This window comes from Rhinoderma darwinii, chromosome 3, assembly GCF_050947455.1.
Source record: "Rhinoderma darwinii isolate aRhiDar2 chromosome 3, aRhiDar2.hap1, whole genome shotgun sequence".
Lineage (NCBI taxonomy): Eukaryota > Metazoa > Chordata > Amphibia > Anura > Rhinodermatidae > Rhinoderma > Rhinoderma darwinii.
Window position 1 is genome coordinate 125,483,544 of NC_134689.1, and position 24,845 is coordinate 125,508,388.

The following is a 24,845-nucleotide window of genomic DNA, read 5'->3' on the forward strand; positions in this document are numbered from 1 at the left end:
CAAGACGCATCCGCAGCACACATAACATGTGCATGACAGCTGCGGACTTCATTGCGGAACTTAGAATCTCCATTGCTGTCAATGGAGAAATTCCGCCATGAGTCCGCCACTGCTCCGCAACAGACAGAGCATGCTGCGGACACCAAATTCCGCTCCGCAGCCTATGCTCCGCAGCGGAATGTTACGCATCGTCTAAACGAACACTTCTAAATAGAAGTGAAAGTCAATGCAGAAACGGCTCCGCTGCGGATTAACGCTGCGGAGTGTCCGCAGCGGAATTTAAGTGAAATTCCGCCACGTGTGAACCCAGCCTTAGATGCAGAAAGAATTTGCAGTCAGTTGGGTCTATAATGGCCACATTATCTTTACTGTGTTCTGGATATTGATTGACAGGAATAGACTTGTGCTGTAATTCTAGACCAGTCACAAATAATATACTCCTGCCATACATTTGTGAACAGCAGGGGACTTGAAATGACCAAACGGAATTCTATCTCCTTTCAATCTCCTAATGTCATTTAATGCATTCACTGTAGCTTATAACTACATCGAACCATTGTGCTATTCCTTCCAGGGGATTAAGTTAGACACTTGGTCCTTTCAAACATTGAATGAATAAAGTATGACTGAAAAAAAGTTCTAATGATTAGTAAGCAGATTTATTTGATATAAAAAAAACAGTTTAGTTTGATATTTTAACACCATATTAAGAACTATATGTATAAAATAATGTATATCGGGTGGTAGTTTTTTTAAACAGCTGTGGCTGTGGGATTTCAACATATACTGACTAAATGGTTGATCATCAAAGTCTATGGGCATGTTGGTGTGTACGTTGTCTGCACCACAAACATGGTGTGAATTGAGCCTTAGTCACCACTTGGTTAAAGGGGAATTATAACTGATTACAAAGAATTATTTTAAAAATCAGTGCCTTTACCTAGTGCCCTGGCCTGTACATTCTGGAAATCAATGTGGGTTATTGCTTCTCTATGACATATCAATAAATAAGAAAAGGTGAAATTTCTTCTTAAAATTGCATCTTAAAAACCCAGCTGATCCAGGGGAAGGGAGAACTCATGGTTTAAATTGCATTCATAGGAGATGTTATCGTCATCTTATGAATTCACAAACCATTAGATATGCACAGTGGCGCAGATTTACTAATACTGTCTGTTAGTTAGACAGTAAAAAGACCAAGCAGCCCCCAAATTGATCACAGTGGTACATGCTGCATGATAACTTTGGCGAATCTTGTATGATCTTTTAGACACTTTTCTCTTCCTTACACCCCTTTTGCGGCAGAATTCTGCGGCAGTATTTTGGCACATTTTTTAGGCACATTGGCGCATTTTAAGTCATGCCCATTTTCATCTAAGCCACAACCCTTTTCAGACAAGCCACACCCTTTTTAGGAAAGTTTTTAGAAAGTGTCTAGTAAGGTGCAAACATCAAATTTGAACGAAAAGGTGCCAATTTACGCCATAGTTTGGCGCATTTTTTGACACTTTTAAGACCCAGACACAGTAGTAAATCTGCCCCAGTATTCTTTTATTAGTTGCAATAGGTATGTCGATTTTTCTTTTATACGGAAATAATCAGTCACTGTCTGCCAATAGATGTTCTTGTGGGAGTGCACGGTGTAATTTCACGGTTAGAACTGTAACTGAGACTTATAGTGAGATTAAAGCTATTCTTCCAATCATAAAAGGTGGCCACGTGTTTACACTCAGGACCTTGAATTGAACAAGTCACCACAGAATTTGTTAAATGGGCCATTAACATAATTTTACACAGTGATCATATTTCCCTTTTAATCCTCTCGTTTGTAACTAAATCTAGCTGGGTCAGTATTTCCCCATACATTGGATCTTCCATACTCTTATTGATCAAGGCTATTCTCTGAGCTTCTTATTTCCTTTTCTAATCCAAATCTCCATTAAGGGGCAAAATTAACCTTTTTATGTCTAAAATAACATAACTATGATATATAGTTAAAATCAAGCAGCACTTTGGAGGTCCAACTTTGAATAGAATTTTTTTTTTTATTAAATCAATGTGTTTATAAGCATTTTTCGAATTGACTTTTTTTTTTTTTTTAAAAGTTAACTTTTTACGATACAGCTTCTGTCTATCCTGTATACATAGAAGCTGTATTGTTCTCAGCCGATTCCGTCAGTTCAGCTGCATTGAGGGCTCAGCTGCTAGCTCGGCTGAACTGACGACTTGGCTGTAAGCAGAATTTACCTAATATTGATCACATTTAAGTTATGAACTTATATGTGATTGATATTATGTGGATCCTGTGTATCAGAGACACGTAGACCAGCTCTCAGCTGAGCCGTTAGTTCAGCTGTACTGATGTAGTCGGCTGACAGAAAGATACAGCTTCTATTGATACAGGATTCAAAGAATCTTTATTGCAAATAGTAAACTTTTTTTAAAAATATAAGTCGATTAGAAAAGTGCTTAAAAACACATTGATTTAATTATAAAAAAGAAAAAATTATATTCAAAGGTGTACATAGCCTATGACCCATTAGTAACCGCCCATTAGTATTTTTACGGCGGCCACTAACGGGCTTTATTCCTATGCAATAGCCTTTTTACAGCGCTGCATCGGAATATATAAATAGAGCAGGGAGCTGTTAAATCTCCCTGCTCTCAGCTACTGGAGGTAGCTGAGGGCTGGGAGCAGCCCTGCAAAAACGGGCGAGATCTAGTAGATTAGTATTGATCTCGCCCGTTTAACTCCGTCTCTCACCCCACTGGCACCTTGCGATAAGATCGCAGGGTGCTGGTGTCTATGGTAGCCATGGACCTAATAAAGGCCCCCAGGTCTGCCTCTAGTTAATGCCTGCCAGGCCATGCCAGAGGCATGGCCTAGCAGATGCCTGTCCATTTTATACAGACAGGCAAGTACTACACTGCAATACAGAAGTATTGGGGCATGACCACACATGGCGGAATTCCTCCGCAACTGTCCGCATCAATGCCGCACAGAATCTGCGTTGCAGATTCTGCAGCGGATCTGCACAAAATGTGCAGAAAATTGATGCGGACTGGCCGCTGCGGACTGCAGGAAAAGTGCTTCTCTTCTCCCTATTCAGTGCAGGATAGAGAGAAGGGACAGCACTTTCCCTAGTGAAAGTCAAAGAAATTCATACTTACCGCCCGTTGTCTTGGTGACGCGTCCCTCTTTCGGCATCCGGCCCGACCTCCCTGGATGACGCACCAGTCCATGTGACCGCTGCAGCCTGTGCTTGGCCTGTGATTGGCTGCAGCCGTCACTTACACTGAAACGTCATCCTGGGAGGCCGGACTGGAGACAGACGCAGGGAGTTCTCGGTAAGTATGAACTTATATTTTTTTTTTACAGATACATGTATATTGAGATCGGTAGTCACTGTCCCGGGTGCAGAAACAGTTACTGCCGATCGCGTAACTCTTTCAGCACCCTGGACAGTGACTATTTACAGACGTCTCCTAGCAACGCTCCCGTCATTACGGGAGCCCCATTGACTTCCTCAGTCTGGCTGTAGACCTAGAAATACATAGGTCCAGCCAGAATGAAGAAATGTCATGGTAGTAAAAACAATACGCTCCGCAGCACACATAAGATCTGCGGACTTCATTGCGGAATTTTGACTCTCCATTGAAGTCAATGGAGAAATTCCGCCATGAGTCCGCAACCAGTCCGCCACTGCTCCGCAACAGACAGAGCATGCTGCGGACACCAAATTCCGCTCCGCAGCCTATGCTCCGCAGCGGAATTGTACGCATCGTGTAAACGAACACTGCTAAATTAAAGTGAAAGTCAATGGAGAAACGGCTCCGCTGCGGATTAACGCTGCGGAGTGTCCGCAGCGGAATTTAAGTGAAATTCCGCCATGTGTGAACCCGCCCTTGCAGTGTATTATAAGAGCGACCGGACAGTAAAGTCCCCTAGAGGGACTAGTAAAAAAAGTTAAAAAAAAGTTTAATAAAGTTAAATAATAATTAAATAAAAATCCAAAGTGAAAAAAAAATGAAAAACCCACTTTTTTCCCTTACAAAATGCTTTATTATTAAAAAAAACCAAAAAAACGTTACACATATTTGGTATTGCCGCGTCCGTAATGACCCCAGCCATAAAGTTATTACATTATTTAACCCGCTCGGCGAACGCTGTAAAAAATAATATAGAAAACAATGCAAGAATTGCTGTTTCCTTTGAATCCTGACATAAAAATGTGATAAAAAATGATCAAAAAGTCACATGTACTCCAAAATAGTACCAATAAAAACTTCAAGTCGTCCCACAAAAAAAAAAGCCCTCATACAGCTGCATCTGTGGAAAGATAAAAAAAAAGTTATGTTTCTTCAAATATGGAGACACAAAACCAAATGATTTTGAAAAAAATTTTTTTTTACTGTGTAGAAGTAGTAAAAGATACAAAATCTCTCTAAATTTGGTATTGTTGCAATCGTAAAAACCCACTGAATAAAGTTATTGTGTTATTTATACCACACGGTAAACGGTGTAAATTTAGAACGCCAAAAAAAAGTGCCAAAATTGCTGTTAGTCAATAAATTCTATGTACCCCAAAATGGTGCTATTAAAAAATACAACTTGTCCCGCAAAAAACAAGACCTTATACAGCTATGTCAACGTGAAAAAAAAAAAGTTATAGCTCTTGGAATGCGACAATGGAAAAACTTAAAAAATAGCTTGGTCATAAGGCCTAAAATAGGCTGGTCACTAAACGGTTAAAGTGTAGCTCAATTTATGAAGCATGCCAAGTTGACTCTTAGGGTATGTGCACACGATAACGACCATTACGTCTGAAATTACAGAGCTGTTTTCAGGAGGAAAAAGCTCCGTAATTTTAGACGTAATTGCTCGTACTCGCATTTTGCGAGGAGTCTTTGACGGCCGTAATTTGGAGCTGTTCTTCATTGGATTCAATGAAAAACGGCTCAAATTACGTCCAAAGAAGTGTCCTGCACTTCTTTGACGAGGCAGTCATTTTACGCATCGTCTTTTGACAGCGACGCGTAAAATGACAGGTCGTCGGCACAGTACGTCGGCAAACCTATTCAAATGAATGGGCAGATGTTTGCCGACGTATTGGAGCCGTATTTTCAGCCGTAAATCAAGGCATAATACGCCTCATTTACGCCTGAAAATAGGTCGTGTGAACCCAGCCTAATGGCAGTAGACACTGCAGGGGAAGCAGAACGGGCCGATTGCTATCGCAACCTTCAGACACCGATGTCTCACCTGAGTAGCTGCTATGTTTTTTATCCTCTGGAAGGAAGACATGGCATGCTCGATGAGTGGAGTTACACTTTAACAATAAGACTAGGGAACATACATAGCAATTCTATCTGTACAAACAGAAGCAGTCTGATGACAACCTAAAGGGCTGCTGAAAATGTTAAATTAAATGACATTTGAGGCAGCCTGTATTTAGACCTTAGTGGCCAGTTGATGAAAATTTAAATTCCCTAATGCCCTTTAAACCCTTAGGGACACAGCCTAGTTTGGGCCTTAACGCACAGAGCCCATTTTTCAGATCTGACATATTTCACTTTATGTGCTAATAACGTAGGAATTCTTAAACCTATCCAAGCGATTCTGAGAATGTTTTCCCGTGACACATTGGGCTTTATGTTAGTGGTGAAATTTTGACGATATATTCAGTGTTTATTGATGAAAAATTGCAAAATTTTGAGAAAATTTATAAAAAATTGAATTTTTCAGAATTTAAATGCATCTGCTTGTAAAACAGATGGTTATACCACCCAAAATAGTTACTAGTTCACATTTCCCATATGTCTACTTTAGATTGGCATCGTTTTTTGAACATTCTTTTCTTTTTCTTGGACGTTACAAGGCTTAGAACATAAACAGTAATTTCTCATATTTTTAAGAAAATTTCAAAAGCCTTTTTTTTAAGGTACCTGTTCGGTCCGAAGTGGCTTTGAGGGGACTATGTATTAGAAACCCCCATAAAACACCCCATTTTGAAAACTAGACCCCTCAAAGTATTCAAAACAACATTTAGAAAGTCTATTTAACCCTTCAGGCATTTCACAGGAATTAAAGCAAAGTGGAGGTGAAATTTGCAAATTTCATTTTTCTTGCTGAATTTCAATCGTATAAAATTTTTTTCTGTAACACAGAAGGTTTTACCAGAGAAACACCACTAAATATGTATTGTCCAGATTCTGCCGTTTTTACAAATGTCCCACATGTGTCTCTAGTGCGCTCGTGGACTAAAACACAAGCCCTAGAAGCAAAGAAGCACCTAGTGCATTTTGAGGCATCTTTTTTTATTAGAATATATTTTAGGCAGCATGCCAGGTTTGAAGAGGTGTTGAGGTGCCAAAACAGTAAGAATCCCCCAAAAGTGACCCTATTTCGGAAACTACACCCCTCAAGGAATTAATTTATGGTGTTGTTACCATTTTGACCCCACAGTTTTTACACGGCACGTATTTGAATTGGGCTGTGAAATTTAAAAAAATGACATTTTTTCCAATAAAATGTCATTTTTCATCAAAATTTCTTAATTTCACAGGAAACAAAATACCCTATTTTGTTGCCCAATTTCTCCTGAGTGCAGAAATAACCCATTTGTGGTGATAAACTGCCGTTTGGGCCCATGGGAGGGCTCAGAAGGAAAGGAGCGCTATTTGTTCTTTGGAGTCCAGATTTTGCTGGATTGGTTTTCGGGTGCCATGTCGCATTTGCAGAGCCCCAGAGGTATCAAAGCAATGGAAACCCACCAGAAGGATCCCATTTTGGAAACGACACCCCTCAAGGAATTCATATATGGGTGTTGTGACCATTTTGACACCATAGTTTTTTAACAGAACTTATTTGAATTGGGCTGGGAATTAAAACAAAATAATTTTTTTCCAATAATATGTAGTTTTGGCTGAAAATGTCTTATTTTCACAGGAAATAAAATACCCCCTTTTGTTGCCCAATTTGTCCTGAGTGCGGCAATACCCCATTTGTGGTGATAAACTGCCGTTTGGGCCCATGGGAGGGCTCAGAAGGAAAGGAGCGCTATGTGTTTGTTGGAGTCCAGATTTTGCTGGTTTGGTTTTCGGGTGCCGTGTCGCATTTGCAGAGCCCCAGAGGTATCAAAGCAATGGAAACCCACCAGAGTGACCCCATTTTGGAAACTACATCCCTCAAGGAATTCATTTATGGGTAATGTGACCATTTAGACCCCATAGTTTCTTCACAGAACTTATTTGAATTGGGCTGGGAATTTAAAAAAAATATATATTTTTCAAATAATATGTAGTTTTGGCTGAAAATGTCTTATTTTCACAAGAAACAAAATACCCCATTCTGTTGCGCAATTTGTTCTGAGTGCCGCAATATCCCATTTGCGGTGATAAACTGCCGTTTGTGCCCATGGGAGGGCTCAGAAGGAAAGGACCACCATTTGGCCTACTGGGGATTTTCTGGTGCGAAGTCATGTATGCAGAAGCCCCTGAGGTACCAGTACAGTTAAAACCCCCAAGAAGTCACCTTGTTTTAAAAACTACACCCTTAAGGCATTCATCTATAGGTGTAGTGAGCATTTTGACCGGAGACATACACCCCATAAATTGTAATGTGGGTTCTCACGGGTATGGCAATACCCTACATGTGGCTGTTATCAGCTGCCTGGGCACACAGCAGGGCTCAGAAGGGAAAGATGAGGGGGGTAAGCTGTGCGGAGAGCATCAGGGTAAGTAAAACTGGGGTAGATTAAAAATCAAGGGATGTATGATAAATTTTAAAACACTCTTTCATACAAAGCCTTAGTTTATCGGGACACGTGTCACATTGATATATTGTGTCCTTCCTTATCCCCCTCTTATAGCAGACTTTGCACCTCTTTTGACTTTTTCCCTTCTTGCCAGTTTGGGGAACTTCTCCTGGAAAGTGTTGCCCTGGTACGATGCGTGAGGCCTCGCTTCCAGAAGTACTGGGTGCCCTTCCTGGTCCCTAAAAATTAGTTTCTTCATAACCACCTCTTGAAATTCCAGGATAGTTCCCCTCTGGCCTGCACGATGTAGCACGTACGCATTGTATAATGCCATCTGTATGATGTGCACGGCCAGCTTCTTATACCACACCGCATGGCGCTGTAGGGTTTCAGGGCTTGATCTGACAAGTCCACCCCTCCCATGTACCTATTGTAGTCCAGGATGCATAGAAGTGAAAGAAATTGATCCAGCGCTGTCAGAGTGTTTAAAAAGGAAGAGGTTCCTAAGTTTATTCAATATCAAAAAATTATAAAAAATTGGACGTACAGACTTGGTGACAAGGCAGCAGCAAGTAGGTATTCTGAGAATAATTTTTTGATATTGAATAAACTTAGGAACCTCTTCCTTTTTAAACACTCTGACAGCGCTGGATCAATTTCTTTCACTTCTATTCACTATCTACTGTGGACCGTCGCGGGGATCCGAGCGAAGCTGGAGTGCCAGGCGTTGGACCGGTGAGCTGGAGGTTTCCTCACCTTGTTTCATTTCTAGTCCAGGATGCAGTCTGGTTTGGGGGTCTCTGTACTGGTACCTCGTACAGGTATATGGGTACTGGTGTGGGCATGTATTGTTGTCAATACAAGGACATCTCTCTTGTCTTGTACTTGACACACAATATGTTGCTGCTAGATTGTGCCCTGCTCTCACCCCTGCTGAGTGTTTGCCCAAGCAGAGTCTTAGGGAGGCCTCTCAGAATTCTTCTAGCAGTGCCGCATGCCGCAGTACTTCTGGAAGCGAGGCACTTGAAGAGTGGGACGCTGGTATAAAAATTATCCAGGTAGAGGTGGTAGCCCTGGTCCAGCAGTGGGTGCACCAAATCCCACACAATTTTTGCATTAACTTCCAGTAAGGGGGGGGGGCATTCTGGGGGCTGAATACTGCTGTCCTTCCCTTCATATATCCTAAATTTGTAGGTATACCCTGATGCACTCTCGCACAGCTTATACATCTTCACGCCATACCTTGCCCTCTTACCCAACAGGTACTGGCGGAATTGAAGCTTCCCTTTAAAATGTACCAAGGACTCATCAATAGAAATACACTTCTTGGGGTGTATGCTTTGGAAAACCGGGCACTGAAACGGTCTAATAGGGGTCTCTGTTTATACAAACGGTCAAAACTGGGGTCATCTCGGGGTGGGCACGGCTCATTATTAGTATAATGTAAGAAGCGAAGTATTGCCTAATCTTTTTTTTTTTTTTTTTAGGTTCCAGTTCAGTTCTGAAGGTGCTTTGAGGGGCCTATATATTAGAAACCCCTATGAAACACCCCATTTTAGAAACTAGACCCCTCAAAGTATTCACAACAGCATTTAGAAAGTTTATGAACCCTTTATGAACCCTGAATTTAGAGCAAAGTAGAGGTGAAATTTACATATTTATTTATTTTTTGTCAGAAAATCCTCTTTATACAATTTTTTTTATAACACAAAAGGATTTATCAGAGAAACGCAACTCAATACTTATTGCCCAGATTCTGCAGTTTAGAGAAATATCCCACATGTGGCCCTCGGGCGGTAATGGACTGAAGCACCTGCCTCAGAATCAAAGGACCACTTAGTGGATTTTGAGGCCTCCTTTTTATTAGGCACCATGTCCGGTTTGAAGAGGTCTTGTGGTGCCAAAACAGTGGAAACCCCCCCCCCCCCAAAAGTGACCCCATTTTGGAAACTAGACCCCTTGAGGAATTTATTGTATTTTTTTGGGGTGCATGCGGCTTTTTGATCAGTTTTTATTCTATTTTTAAGTGGCGTGGTGACTAAAAAACAGCAATTCGACTATTGTTTTTTTTAGTCTATTTTTTTACAGCGTTCACCGTGCGCTATAAATGCCATTCACTTTATTCTGCGGGACGATACGATTACGGCGATACCAGATGTTTATAGTTTATTTTATGTCTTATGGCGTTTGCACAATAAAATACTTTTTGTAAAAAATCATTTACTTTTTGTGTTGCCTTATTCTAAGAGCCAGAACGTTTTTATTTTTACATCAATAAAGCCTTGGGAGAACTTATTTTTTGCGTAACGAACTGTAGTTTCGATCAGGACCATTTTTCGGTACATGCGACTTTTTGATCTCTTTTTATTCCACTATTTGGGAGGTGAAGTGACCAAACAATTGTGATTGTGGTACAGTTTATTATTATTTTCTTTTATGGCGTTCACCGTGCGGGATAAATAATGAAATAATTTTGTAGTTCAGGCCGTTACGGACGCGGCGATACCAATTATGTATAGTTTATTTGTTTGTTTATATATTTTTATTAATAATAAAGGACTGATAAGGGAAAAAGGGGGATTTTTACTTTTATTACTTTTAAAACGTTTATTTTCTTATTTTTACTTTTTTTTTTACTTTATTACTTTGTCCCACTAGGGGACTTGAGGGCAGGAGGCCCTGATCGCTATTCTAATACACTGCACTACATGTGTAGTGCAGTGTATTAGAGCTGTCAGCTACTCACTGACAGCAAGCATAGTGAATCCTGACTTTGTCAGGACCCACTAGGCTTCCGTCGATGGCATAGCCGGACGCAATTGTTAGGTGTCCGGTTGCCATAGTCAACATCGCCGGCCGCAATCATGTAGCAGGCCGGCGATGGTAGCTTAACCGCTAAAAAGCCGCTATAGTAGCTGCGGCAACCGCTGTACAAGACAGCAGCTGTCACAGCTCCTGTATGTGTCGGGAAGACGGCCGAAATGGCCGTTACTCCCACGACGTACTATTCCGTCACTGAGCGCGAACGGGGCGTCGCTGAGCGTTAAGGGGTTAAGGATTGACAGATCACTGGCACTTGCAAGCACAGTATTTTCAATAGCAATAAATTAGGGAATTGCTATGACCACTTGTCACAAATACCTGTCAGCAGCCCATGCTACAATGGTCTTGTACATGTTGGCCCATGGTGTCCCTATCATGCATATTACAGAGCCGTAAGTGCTACATTTGCTGCCACATGATGCCGCCATGCTACATAGTTTTCTCCCCTTGAAGTATTGTAATACCTCTGCAATGTGGCATCTGTTAGAACATGCCACGAATGGAAGCACACAGAGCTACAGTATGGGCCTATATTAAAAGAATATTATCCAATGTTTTCTATTAATGAAAACTGTTTTCATTAACCCCTTCCCGCCGCAGCCATTTTTCAGATTTTCATTTTAGTTTTTTCCTCCCCACATTCCAAAAGCCATAACTTTTTTATTTTTCCGTCAAAATAGTCCTATAAGGGCTTGATTTCTGCGGGACGAGTTGTAGTTTTTTGTACCACCATTTATTGTGTCATATAATGTACTAGGAAACGGTAAAAAAATTATTTGTGGGGTAGAAAATGAAAAAAACTGCGATTCCTCCATTGTTTTTTGCGCTTCGTTTTTACGGAATTCACTGTGCAATTAACAAAACATGATATCTTTATTCTGTGGGTCAATACGATTACGGCAATACCAAATATATATAGTTTTTTCTATATTTTACTACTTTTACAAGTAAAAACCTAAGTGTAAAAAATAAAAAAATTTAGACAAATTCCGTTAGCCATAACTTTTACATTTTTCCATCAATTAAGTGGTATGACGGCTTATTTTTTGTGGGATAAGCTGTAGATTTTAATGATACCATTTTGGGGTACATGCGACGTTTTGATCACTTTTTATTTCAATTTTTGTGGGAGATTAGGTGACCAAAAAATAGCGATTCTGGCGTTTACATTTTTTTTACAGAGTACACAGTGCGAGTTAAGCCCTTAACGCTCCTGGACGTACTATTAGGTCATGGCAGCTGTATCGTTCGCGCTCCATGACCTAATAGTACGTCTCGGGAGTAACGGCCGTTTCGGCCGTCCTCCCGACACATACAGGAGCTGTGACAGCTGCTGTCTCGTACAGCAGCTGTCACAGCTCCTACAGCGGGGACCGATCGCTGTGTCCCCGCTGATTAACCCCTTAAAAGCCGCGTTCTATAGAGATCGCAGCTTGTTAGGGGTTAAGCTGCCATCGCCGGCCTGCTACACGATAGCGGCCGGCGATGGTGACTAGGGCAACTGGACAACGTCAGGACCCACTATGCTTGCTGTCTGTGAGTAGCTGACAGTTCTAATACACTGCACTACGCATGTAGTGCAGTGTATTAGAATAGCGATCAGGGCCTCCTGCCCTCAAGTCCCCTAGTGGGACAAAGTAATAAAGTAAAAAAAAAAAGTAAAAAAAAAGATGTGTAAAAATAAGAAAATAAAAGTTTTAAAAGTATTAAAAGTAAAAATCCCCCTTTTTCCCTAATCAGTCATTTATTATTAATAAAAATATATAAACAAACAAATAAACTATACATAATTGGTATCGCCGTGTCCGTAACGGCCTGAACTACAAAATTATTTTGTTATTTATCCCGCACGGTGAACGCCGTAAAAGAAAATAATAATAAACCGTACCACAATCACAATTGTTTGGTCACTTCACCTCCCAAAAAATGGAATAAAAAGAGATCACAAAGTCGCATGTACCGAAAAATGGTACTGATCGAAACTACAGTTCGTTACGCAAAAAATAAGTTGGTTGGTTTCTATTGCTTTGATACGTCTGGGGCTCTGCAAATGCGACATGGCACCCGAAAACCAATCCAGCAAAATCTGGACTCCAAAGAACAAATAGCGCTCCTTTGCTTCTGAGCCCTCCCATGGTCCCAAACAGCAGTTTATCACCACAAATGGGGTATTGCCGCACTCAGGACAAATTGGGCAACAAAATGAAGTATTTTATTTCTTGTGAAAATAAGAATTTTTGAGCTAAAATGACATATTATTGGAAAAAATATATTTTTTTTTAAATTCCCAGCCCAATTCAAATAAGTTCTGTGAAGAAACTATGGGATCTAAATGGTCACATTACCAATAAATGAATTCCTTGAGGGGTGTAGTTTCCAAAATGGGGTCACTTCTGGTGGGTTTCCATTGCTTTGATACCTCTGGGGCTCTGCAAATGTGACATGGCACCCGAAAACCAATCCAGCAAAATCTGGACTCCAAAGAACACACAGCGCTCCTTCCCTTCTGAGCCCTCCCATAGGCCCAAACGGCAGTTTATCACCACAAATGGGGTATTGCCACACTAAGGACAAATTGGGCAATAGAATGGGGTATTTTGTTCCCTGTGAAAATAAGAAATTTTGATCACAAATGACATTTTATTGGAAAAAATGACATTTTTTTCATTTCACAGCCCAATTCAAATACGTGCTGTGAAAAAACTGTGAGGTCAAAATGGTAACAACAACCATAAATGCATTCCTTGAGGGGTGTAGTTTCCAAAATGGGGTCACTTTTGGGGGATTCCTACTGTTTTGGCACCTCAACACCTTTTCAAACCTGGCATGCTGCCTAAAATATATTCTAATAAAAAAGAGGCCTCAAAATGCACTAGGTGTTTCCTTGCTTCTAGGGCTTGTGTTTTATTCCACGAGCGCACTAGAGCCACATGTGGGACATTTCTAAAAATTGCAGAATCTGGACAATACATATTTAGTAGTGTTTCTCTGGTAAAACCTTCCGTGTTACACAAAAAAATGGAATAAAATTGAAATTCAGCAAGAAAAATGAAATTTGAAAATTTCACCTCCAATTTGCTTTAATTCCTGTGAAATGCCTGAAGGGTTAAAAAAAACTTTCTAAATGCTGTTTTGAATACTTTGAGGGGTCTAGTTTTTAAAATGGGGTGTCTTATCAGGGTTTCTAATACATAGGCCCCTCAAAGCCACTTCAGAACTCAAGAGGTACCTTAAAAAAAAGGCTTTTGAAATTTTCTTAAAAATATGAGAAATTGCTGTTTATGTTCTAAGCCTTGTAACGTCCAAGAAAAATAAAAGAATGTTCAAAAAACGATGCCAATCCAAAGTAGACCTATGGGAAATGTGAACTAGTAACTATTTTGGGTGGTATAACCGTCTGTTTTACAAGCAGGTGCATTTAAATTCTGAAAAATGCTATTTTTTCAACATTTTCTCTAAATTTTGCAATTTTTCACCAATAAACACTGAATATATCGACCAAATTTTACCACGAACATGAAGCCCAATGTGTCACGAGAAAACAATCTCAGAATCGCTTGGGTAGGTTTAAGCATTCCGACGTTATTACCACATAAAGTGAAATATGTCAGATTTGAAAAATGGGCTCTGAGCCTTAAAAAGGCTCTGTCACCACATTATAAGTGTCCTATCTCCTACATAAGGAGATGGGCGCTGTAATGTAGGTGACAGTAATGCTTTTTATTTTAAAAAACGATCTTTTTTCACAACGTTAGGAGCGATTTTGGTTTTTGCTAATGAGCTTTCTTAACGCCCAAGTGGGCGTACTTTTACTTTCGACCAAGTGGGCGTTGTACAGAGAAGTGCATGACGCTGACCAATCGGCATCATGCACTCCTCTCCATTCATTTACACTGCACTAGCGATATAGATATATGGCGATGTGCAGCCTCATACACAAACCCTAACATTACTACAGTGTCCTGATAATGAATACACATGACCATCCAGCCTGGACGTCATGTGTACTCAGAATCCTGACACTTCTGACTCTTTTTTGTGAGATTCCGGCAAGTGAAACCAAATCTCGTTTAGCTCCGTGATCTCGCGAGATTTGGTTTCACTTGCCGGAATCTCACAAAAAAAGTCAGAAGTGTCAGGATTCTGAGTACACATGACGTCCAGGCTGGATGGTCATGTGTATTCATTATCAGGACACTGTAGTAATGTTAGGGTTTGTGTATGAGGCTGCACATCGCCATATATCTATATCGCTAGTGCAGTGTAAATGAATGGAGAGGAGTGCATTATGCCGATTGGTCAGCTTCATGCACTCCTCTGTACAACGCCCACTTGGTCGAAAGTAAAAGTACGCCCACTTGGGCATTAAGAAAGCTCATTAGCATAAACCAAAATCGCTCCTAACGTTGTGAAAATAGATCGTTTTTTTAAATAAAAAGCATTACTGTCACCTACATTACAGTGCCCATCTCCTTATGTAGGAGATAGGACACTTATAATGTGGTGACAGAGCCTCTTTAAGGCCAAAACTAGGCTGCGTCCTTAAGGGGTTAAATAATGATATATTGTAATAGTTCAGACTTTTACGGATGCGGCGATACCAATTATGTTTATTTTTTATTTTTTTTACTATGCTCTAGGGGGAAAATGGGAAAAGGAGGGTTTTTTGAACTTTTAACATTTTTTTTATTAACTTTATTTTACAAATGTTTACTTTTTTTATTAGTCCCCCTAGGGGACTTCAACCAGCGATCGTTAGATCGCTTTCACTATATACTGCAATACTAATGTATTGCAGTGTATCGTGATTCTGACAGGCTTCTATTAAGCCCTGCTGGAGCACAAAGATGGCGGACCTGGGGGCCTTCATTAGTCCCACAGGCAGCCATAGCAACGATCACCACCAAATCGCAATTGCAATTGCATTTCGGGGGGCGCGATGAGCTGTTAGAGGGGGTCACCCCCCTCTTTCTAACGATTTAAATGCCGCGATCGCTATTGACCGTGGCATTTAACTAGTTAAACGAGCAGGATCGTGCTCGAGAGCGATTCCGCTCGTTACACTCAAGTGTCGGCTGTAACATACAGCCGACACCCGCATTCGTATGGAGCGGGTTCACTCCGTGAGCCTGTTCCATACTTCCCCTACCTCGACTATGACGTATGGATACATCAAATGTTGGGAAGGGGTTAATAGAAGTTCATTAAAACAAAGTTTAAGATCTAAGCTCTAGATACATAACTTTCATGACTGAAAACTATGACAACCCCATCTGTTCCCTTTTGATAAAAAGATGAAAACATATTATTCATTTTCTTTCTTCTTTATCTGAACAGACTCTCCACCCTTTTTTCAGTTGTCCAATTCAATTGCCATCTTTTCTTTTCCCTTTAATCCTGTCAAGCATATATTGTAAAGAAACAATGTGAATATAAAACGCTTATGGTATATACAGCTGAAAACAACTTTTCTTATTCTTGAATTAGAAATAACCTAAATTAAAGTCCAACTTTCGAGTTCTTTGGATGGAACAAAGTTCTGTGACTCTTTATTGAAATTTGGATGCCTCTCGAGTGGCCTTTCTGCAGTTGATGCCGCAACTTAATGCTTACTGCATTATTAATTTTATGTCCCAAGTCTTGCATTGTTGGTTTTATATTTATTAAAAGCACTAAGAAGTGAAATCCAAATTTTTAAAAATGACTCTAGTTATAAATATATCTAGCCTATCTCTACTTAACCCCTACCACACGATTCAGTAACTATACGTTGTCGTGGGAGGTTACTTCCCGCATGAGGACATATAGTTACTGAGTTGTTTTCGGTGAACACAGCCGGTGACTGTGTGAACCGGGAACTGGGAGAGAAGCTGTCCCTGACAGCTAACACTCCCGAGTCACCGGCAAAGGACCCCGATTAGCGGTCTGATGCTGGTGATCGGTGGATCTGTACAAATCCTCCGATTACATTGTTTTTACTGTAAAAGTTTTAAAAACCGTTCCTGGACTTGTAGTTAAGTCCGGGAACGATTACAAAGGTCCCCCTTCCCTGCCCCATGTGACCGGCAATGGACCAATAATGGTGGTCCATTGCCGGTGATTGCTGTGATTGGTGGGTCTCAGACCCACCAATCACAGTGCGTTTTTAGCCGGGGGCGGGTAAAAAATACCTCCCCCGACAGCTTACACATCTCAGTCACCGGCAACCGACCCTTAAAAGCAGTCCATTGCTGGCTATCAATGTGATGGGTGGATCTCAAAGATCCACTGATCACATTGTTTCCTCCCTAAAAGTTATAAAAACTGTTCCCGGGACAGTTACTGTGCTCCCTTCCCCCCTCCCCATGTCCCATGTGACCGGCAATGGACCGCTGCTATTGGTCCATTTCCGGCGATTGCTGTGATTGGTGGGTCTGTTCAGACCTACCAATCACAGTGTGTTTTCTTGCATCTCTGGTGCACTTCAAGGGCAGGCTGAAGTTTCGCCAATATTTGCCAAATAAGCGCACCAGGTATGGGATAAAGGTGTACAAGCGGAGACCGGATACACACACACGCTTTCTGGATTTATGAGGGGAAGGACAGGACAATACAGCCCCCAACTTGTCACCCATCCTTCCAGGGAAGATAGTGTGGGACCTCCTGCACCCACTGCTTGATCAGGGGTACAACTTGTACTTGGACAACTGGTACACAAGTGTATCTCTGTTCAAATGTCTAAAAGACAAAAAAACAGTGGCATGTGGGACGATGCAAAAGAAATCAGAGGCAGCTTCCCAAGACCCTCATTGGCCAATCGCTATCAAATGGCAAAAAAGAGACAAAAATATAGGTCTGTATGCTGACATCTATACATGACGCCAGCTGCACCCCTGTCCCAACACGTGGATTCACATCATCCACGATGAAGCCTGTGTGTATTCAGGCATATAATAAATTCATGGTGGGGGATCGACCTGAATGATCAGGTGTTGAAACCATATAGTGCCATGAGAAAGAGTAAAATCTGGTACAAGAAATTGGAAGTATACCTTGTCCAGATGGCACTATATAACTCCTTTTTAATTTTCAGGAAAGCTGGCCATCCGGGTACATACTTGGAGTACCAAAAGAAAATGCTAAAATTTATTTTACTTGGAGACGAGGTGGGGGAAACGTCTGCTGCTCCAAGTCGTGTTTGCCGAATTGTTCCTGGGAAGCACTTTCCTAGTGAAGTGCTTGGCACAGGAAAAAAAGGCAGGGCACAAAAAAGATGCTGTGTCTGCAAAAAAAGGGGTATCCATAAGGATGCCACATATCAGTGCGACATTTGCCCATCTAAACCCGGACTGTGCATGAAGGACTACTTCCACATATTCCACCCCTGGCTAGATTAAAAATTTTATTCTTTTAAACCCCCCCCCCCCCTCCCTTTTATCATTCTGGTCTTTTACCCATTTTTTAAATTGGACACTCTAAAAAAAAAATTAATAAAAACCCTCATTACACCCCTAGATTAATACCTTATACTCTAACTAATGTGTATGATCTGCACAATTTTTTTAGGCCTATGCTTGTAGCTAAAAATAATCCAAGTAAAAATAAGGCCTCATAATCCTTGTGGTGCTCCTTCACTTCCAGGCACTGCTATGTGTCCGGACAACATATTTAGACCACTTTGGGGGTATTTCTAAACTCAGAAGAAAAATTCCAATAAATATTGAGGTGCTTTCTTTCATTTACATGCTCTGTGTCTCCAAAAAAATCTGTCCTATAAAGGACGCATTTGTGAAAAATGTAACATTTTATTTTTCATGCCAGATTTCTACTAAATTCAGCCAAAAAAAATATGGGGTCATAAAAGTGATCACACCCCTAGATAAATTCTTTGAGGGGTGCAGTTTCCAAAATGGGGTCACTTATTGGGTGTTTCCACTGTACTGGTACCTCAGGAGCTCTGAAAACACGACATGGCACCCGAAAACCTTCACAGCAAAATCTGTGCTTCAAATGGTTCACCTTCCCTTCTGAGCCCTGCCTTAGGTCCAAACAGCAGTTTATTACCACATATAGGGTCTTGTCATAATCAGGATAAATTGCTTTACAAATGTTGGGGTGCTTTTTCTCTTTTATTCCTTGTACAAAGTAAAAATTTCTCAGTTTTTTGCTGAGAAAACGTAGATTTTCATTTTCACAGACTAATTACAATAAATTCTGCAAAAAAACTGTGGGGTCAAAATGCTAACTATACCCCTAGAAAAATTCCTTGAGGGGTGTAATTTCCAAAATGGGGTCACTTCTTGGGGGTTTCCACTGTATTGGTACCTCAGGAGCTCTGCAAACGCGACATGGCATCCGAAAACCTTCCCAGCAAAATATGTGATCCAAATGGTTCTCCTTGCCTTCTGAGCCCTGCCGTAGGTCCAAAGAGCAGTTTATTACCACATATGGGGTATTGCCATAATCAGGAGAAATTGCTTTACAAATGTTGAGGTGCTTTTTCTCATTTATTCCTTGTAAAAATGAAAAAATTCTATGTAATTTCCAAAACAAAGTAGATTTTCATCTTCACAGACTAATTCCACTAAATTCTGCAAAAAACTGTTGGGACAAAATGCTAACTATACCCCTAGAAAAATTCCTTGAGGGGTGTAGTTTCCAAAATGGGGTAATTTTTAGGGGGTTTCCCCTGTTTAGGCACCACAAGACCTCTTCAAACCTGACATAGTGCCTAAAATATATTCTAAAAAAAAAAGGGAGGCCCTCGAAATCCATATTGAGTTGCATTTTTCTTGTAGAACCTTCTGTGTTACACAAAAAATGTATTACAAATTAATTTCAACAAAAAAAATTTAATTTGTAAATTTCACCTCAACTTTAATTCCTGTGAAAGGCCTAAAGTGTTAAAAAACTTTCTGAATGCTGTTTTTAATACTATGAGTGGTGCAGTTTTCAAAATGAGGTGATTTATGTGGACTTTCTAATATATAAGGCCCTCATAGCCACTTCAGAACTAAACTGGTCACTGAAAAAATGGCTTTTTACATTTTCTTGAAAATTTGAGAAATTGCTGCTAAAGTTCTAAACCTTGTAACGTCCTGTAAAAATAAAAACTATGTAAACATAAAGTAGACATATGGGAAATGTTAACTAGTAACTATTTTGTGTGGTATTACTATCTGTTTTACAAGTAGATACATTTAAATTTAGAAAAAGGCACATTTTTAAAGATGTTGACGTTTTTCACAAATAAATATTGAATTTATCGACCAAATTTTTTCACTAACTTAAAGTACAATATGTCATGAGAAAACATTCTCAGAATCGCTTGGATAGGTAAAAGCATTACACATGCCAGATTTGAAAAAATCGTCTGTGTCCACAAGGCCAAAACAGGCTCAGTCCTACAGGGGTTAAAGGAAGGAACACTGCAGCCAACATTGATACACTGTGTTATGCTTTTGATTCAAAGTACACCATACAAACAATGTGTCATGCCCCCTTTAGGCCCTACACTAAGCAAAACACTGGGTTTCACTTGTCTTCCACTTACATTATTTTTCAATGTTCATTATGGATACAAAAACAGTTTCGTCTGAATTAAAAACTAATTGGCTCACATTTAGCAAACTTGTTACCCTAGTTTTTGGGGTAAAATGTGACTACTAAAAAGTTCCATCATGACGTTTGCCAAATTTGCATAAAAATGTGCAAATTTTCTCCCAGCTCATCAAATTGAAAAAATTATTAGAAAAGTGGGCATGATTTAAAATATGCCAGTCTTAGTTATTGTGGGCAACTATTTCCAGTGATTGTAAATGTAAAACGCGTCTCACATGTTTTTGTGCTGTATGTTTTGCAATTGGTATAGTAGGTAACAAATATACATTTTAATTCAATGTTTTTCAGTTCTTTCATGAGATCATTGATTGACCATATGGACTTCAAGGCCTTGGAGCTCAAAATGTATAAGGCAAAGGTAAGAATTAATTGAACCAATTTTTTTGCTGATGGAGCACCAGTGAGTAGGGGAGTACAGTGCACTGAACTACAGCACTGATGATGGGGGCAGTTCAGACTCACAGACTCCTTAGTGGTCAGTATGTCTGGTGTGGAGGAAGGACTGTAACTCTCTAATAAAAATTCATTCAGGTATTTCTCTAAGCCCATTATATGTATATACGACGTATAAAACCATCTCCTACCTGGAACAATAAAAAAAAAACAACGTATTTGTCCAGCAAAACAAAAACAAAATATTTTTGGCCAGACTAAAGCTGGTCATACAAAATTAGATATATGTCAGTAGGGCACTTGTTTGGTCTATAGAGATCTCCCTCGACCTCCCCTAAAACTTGCACACTCAGCCTCATGTTTATTTCAAAGGTGAGAGGGAAACTCATCCGCAGGAAAAAAGGATTGGGCATGTTAAAATCCAACAATCCCAATCCTTCTTTCTCCCAATATCTATAGTTGGAGGGCTGGTGGGCTGCCCCAACGTTCACTAGTTTTCCTCTGATAAATGGTGGATTAAAAAAAGTCCCTACTAAATCCATTTTTTTAGAGTAGATCAGATTTAAAACAATGCCTCGGCCTAACCAATTTTCAATGAATGTATTAAGCAAGTAACAGTAACAACTGTAGCTGATGTTTCACATCTCTTGCGATTGTAGGACCATGGCATGAAGCTGGTGAGGGCAACGAGTAAAGCTGTCTAATATTATGCATGCTGTTCACTAGCATATGTTTTTTGTCCTGGATTCATGCTTATGTCACAAAGAGAAGGATGCTTGGCAGCCTTTAAACAGCTTTTTTTTTGTGTTCATATGTGTACTTTGATGGGGGAAGGGTTCGGGGATAGGGAGAGTAGACAAAGACAGCATTTAAACTGATTTCCTTGGGGAGTTTTTGAAAGGCAAATTTGATTGTTTAAATTAAATTTGAGGCCCTGCCTAAAATCTTTACCTTGTTTTATTCCTCAAGTTTATTAGTTTGCAGATTATTTTCACTTTATCTTTGTTATCTTATAGTTATGTGTTTGCTGGGGTTTATTTAGACCTTTCACTTTACTTTTACAGGAGTCCCATTTGAGAATGGAGTGAATAAGCACATATTAAAATGGTATTTAACAACATATTAGATATAACTACACACATGATCTCTCTCTCTCTTAGATAGATGATAGATAGATAGATAGATAGATAGATAGATAGATAGATAGATAGATAGATAGATAGATAGATAGATAGATAGATAGATAGATAGATAGATAGATAGATAGATAGATAGATGACAGATAGATAGACAGATAGATAGATGACAGATAGATGACAGATAGATAGATATGAGATAGATAGAAAGAGAGAGAGAGAGAGAGAGAGAGATAGATAGATAGATAGATAGATAGATAGATAGATAGATAGATAGATAGACCCTGCAGGTTATTAAAATCACTCCTGCAGGTGCTGTCATCAAAAAATGTGATGGTTAACTATTTATCTGTAAGTTTACTGTATTGATCTCTTTTTAAAAGGTAAAATATTCTTGCCATACTTGGTCTGAGCAGGCAAGCAAATGGTTAATAATGTCAAAATAATTTTACCATTCCTCTTGTCAAAGAAGCGTGTCCCGACACAGTCTGACACTGTCCGCACTGATTGGACATTATCTTTGTGTGTCGGAACACACCCCCAAAAATTAAAGCTGCACTGTGAATGGTTGTTATGGGCAACAAGTTCAACAGGGGGTGAGGCTTTTTGATGAATCTATCGTACCCTGTTTAGGGGAGTGCAGATTTCGCCAAATTGCGTCCATAAAGAAAGGGTATATGGTGTACAATTTATTTTATGTGTTTTAAACACTTATATGCCTACCTTAAGTCTATGTTCACACAGGGCGGATATGTGTAAAAGTACACAGCGTATCCACCCTGGAACACGCAGGGAATTCCGGATGAAAAACCACACCAAATTCTGGTGCAGTTTTTCGGGCGTAATGTCTACTGCGGAAAATAGCGGTTAAAGAAAAAAAAAATTATAGTTACCTCGAGCTCCATAGTCATGGCGATGCGTCCCTCTGTTGTCCGTGCAGCCCGGTCTCATGGGATGACGTTTTATCCAATGTGACCGTTGCAGCCTGTGATTGTGATTGCCGGCTTGGATGGAGAACAGAGACTAGACTATGGAGAGTGGGGTAAGTATAAGCTTTTTTTTTCTGATTTGCGACTTTTGCGGCGGAATCTCAGCCTTTCCGCCGCAAGAATGACAATTTTTGCTATATATGAGTAGAGTAAGAAAAGCGGTGAAAAAGCTTTATAAATAAATGCAACTGTAAGGCCGGGTTCCTACGGGTAGAATACGCTTCAAACCTATTTAACGTAGGGCACCTAACAGGAAATCTCATTTGGCTAATAGTCTGAGTGGAACCACGGGACTACATCACCTTACATGCTAGGGTGCTGTCTGTGGTCCTGCTTGAGTTTAAGTTGGGGACGCACAATGTGGTGCGGTTTCCCAGGCGGAATTTTCGCTGCGGAAAGCATCACTAGAAAAAAGTTTGTATTTACCCCGGGCCGTAGTCATGGTGACACGTTCCTCTGATGGCGTGTAGTCCAGCCTCCTGGGATGATGTTGCAGGCCATGTCACGCTGCAGCCTGTGATTGGCTGCAGCAGTCACATGGGATGAGACGTCATCCTAGGAGGCCGGCCTGGAAGAAAAACAGAAGAAAGCGTTGACAACGCCTGGGTTGTAAGTATACCTGCAACAGAAGAGCAAAGAAAATGCAACGTAAATTGACATGTTGTGGATTTAAATTACGCACCGCAGGTCATTTAGGAACGTTTTCGCTGCTTTTTTTTCTGCAGCGTGGGCATAAGATTTTCAAAATCTCATCCACTTTGCTGCTACCGTAAATGCTGCGGAATTTCCACACAGAATTCCATTGCGGAAACTCCGCATCGTGGGAACCCGGCCTTAGGGTAGGAATACACTGGGCATATACACTGCAGATTTTGCGCAACAGATTACATTGTGCAAAATTCACAGCATAATACAGTAGCGGCAGTGTGGATAAGATTTGAACTAATCTCATCCACACACAGAAGAAAAAATCAGCCTAAAAACCGTTCATAAATTGACACGCGGTGCATTTTTAATCCACAGTATACATTTAATTACTGCTCTTGTGTTGTAGGTTTTCCCTATTGAATTCAATGGGGAGGTAAAACTCGCAACGACTTTTGTGGAGGAAATGCTGCGATTCCGCTGCAAAAATCGCAAATGAGAAAAAGAAGGTCTTTTTTTATTTCAAATGAATAATATAAGTTTTCTGGGCAGAATTCCCTGCGGTTTCCAGTACGGATACACTGTGTTCTTTTACGCAGCGTATCTGCCCCGTGTGTTCCTACCCTAAACCTGGATCACTTTTTCTGACACATTTCGATGTGTTGAAAAAGTGACACAGAGGCTTCATAAATAGGAAATTCTGTCTCAAAGCCATATTTTCCAATGTACTAACGCTAGGAAACTGGCGTGAAAACATTGATAAATTTACGCCACTTTATTTATTGTAGCACATTTTAACAGTCTGTCCTGGGCAGGGGAGAGGACCTAATACTTGGGTCAGGAAACTGGAGATCTGGGTAACGTTTTGGAAACAGATAATCACACTACTGGTTATTATTTTTTTTATTAGTATGACTTAAAAATGACAAGTGAATGTTTGCCTGCAGCTCCAATTATTGCAAATTGCCATTCAATGAATGTTACATACGGATGTAGCCATCTTTAACTTGACTCTGATAACTTGCTGCGGCGTGATATCACACAACAAAAGCCATTGGAAAGTCATTGAAAAAGTCAGGATAAGAGATCTAGCCATTGTTTATTTAATGCGTTAAATGTCAAGGTAAAGACGGCTGCATCTGTATCATGAGGACATGAGTGTCAATGTGCTGTAAGCAAAGTCATACTTCCAAAATGTAATACATCTGAAAGAATATACATCATGCAACTGAGCATATAGATTATCATCACTGCCTCTTCATTTATCAGATCTGGAAAATTACCAAATATTATATTAATGAAATAAACAGCAATTTCTTTATTTTACCACCACTGATGTTACGGTTTGTGCGTAGGATGATTTGATTGACTATTAGAATAAACTACTCCATGAGTGAACCTTCTGTGCATCTGGTAGGCACTTTGCATGTGTCAAACGTACTAAAAACCTGACATCACAGATAGTTGTGTGTCCTTATAGATTTGTATTGCCCTAAAACAAC

The 24,845-nt window shown here is 40.1% G+C and overlaps 1 protein-coding gene across 1 annotated transcript in view; it reads left to right on the top strand.

Annotated features, from left to right (window-relative positions):
- The window catches only part of LOC142750385 (uncharacterized), a 240,543-nt gene that overhangs the window by 203,903 nt on the left and 11,795 nt on the right, over positions 1-24,845 (top strand). Inside the window, exon 9 of the mRNA XM_075859387.1 lies at positions 20,469-20,538. Within this exon, the coding sequence (XP_075715502.1) occupies positions 20,469-20,538 (70 nt within the window). The remainder of the gene's footprint in view (positions 1-20,468; positions 20,539-24,845) is intronic.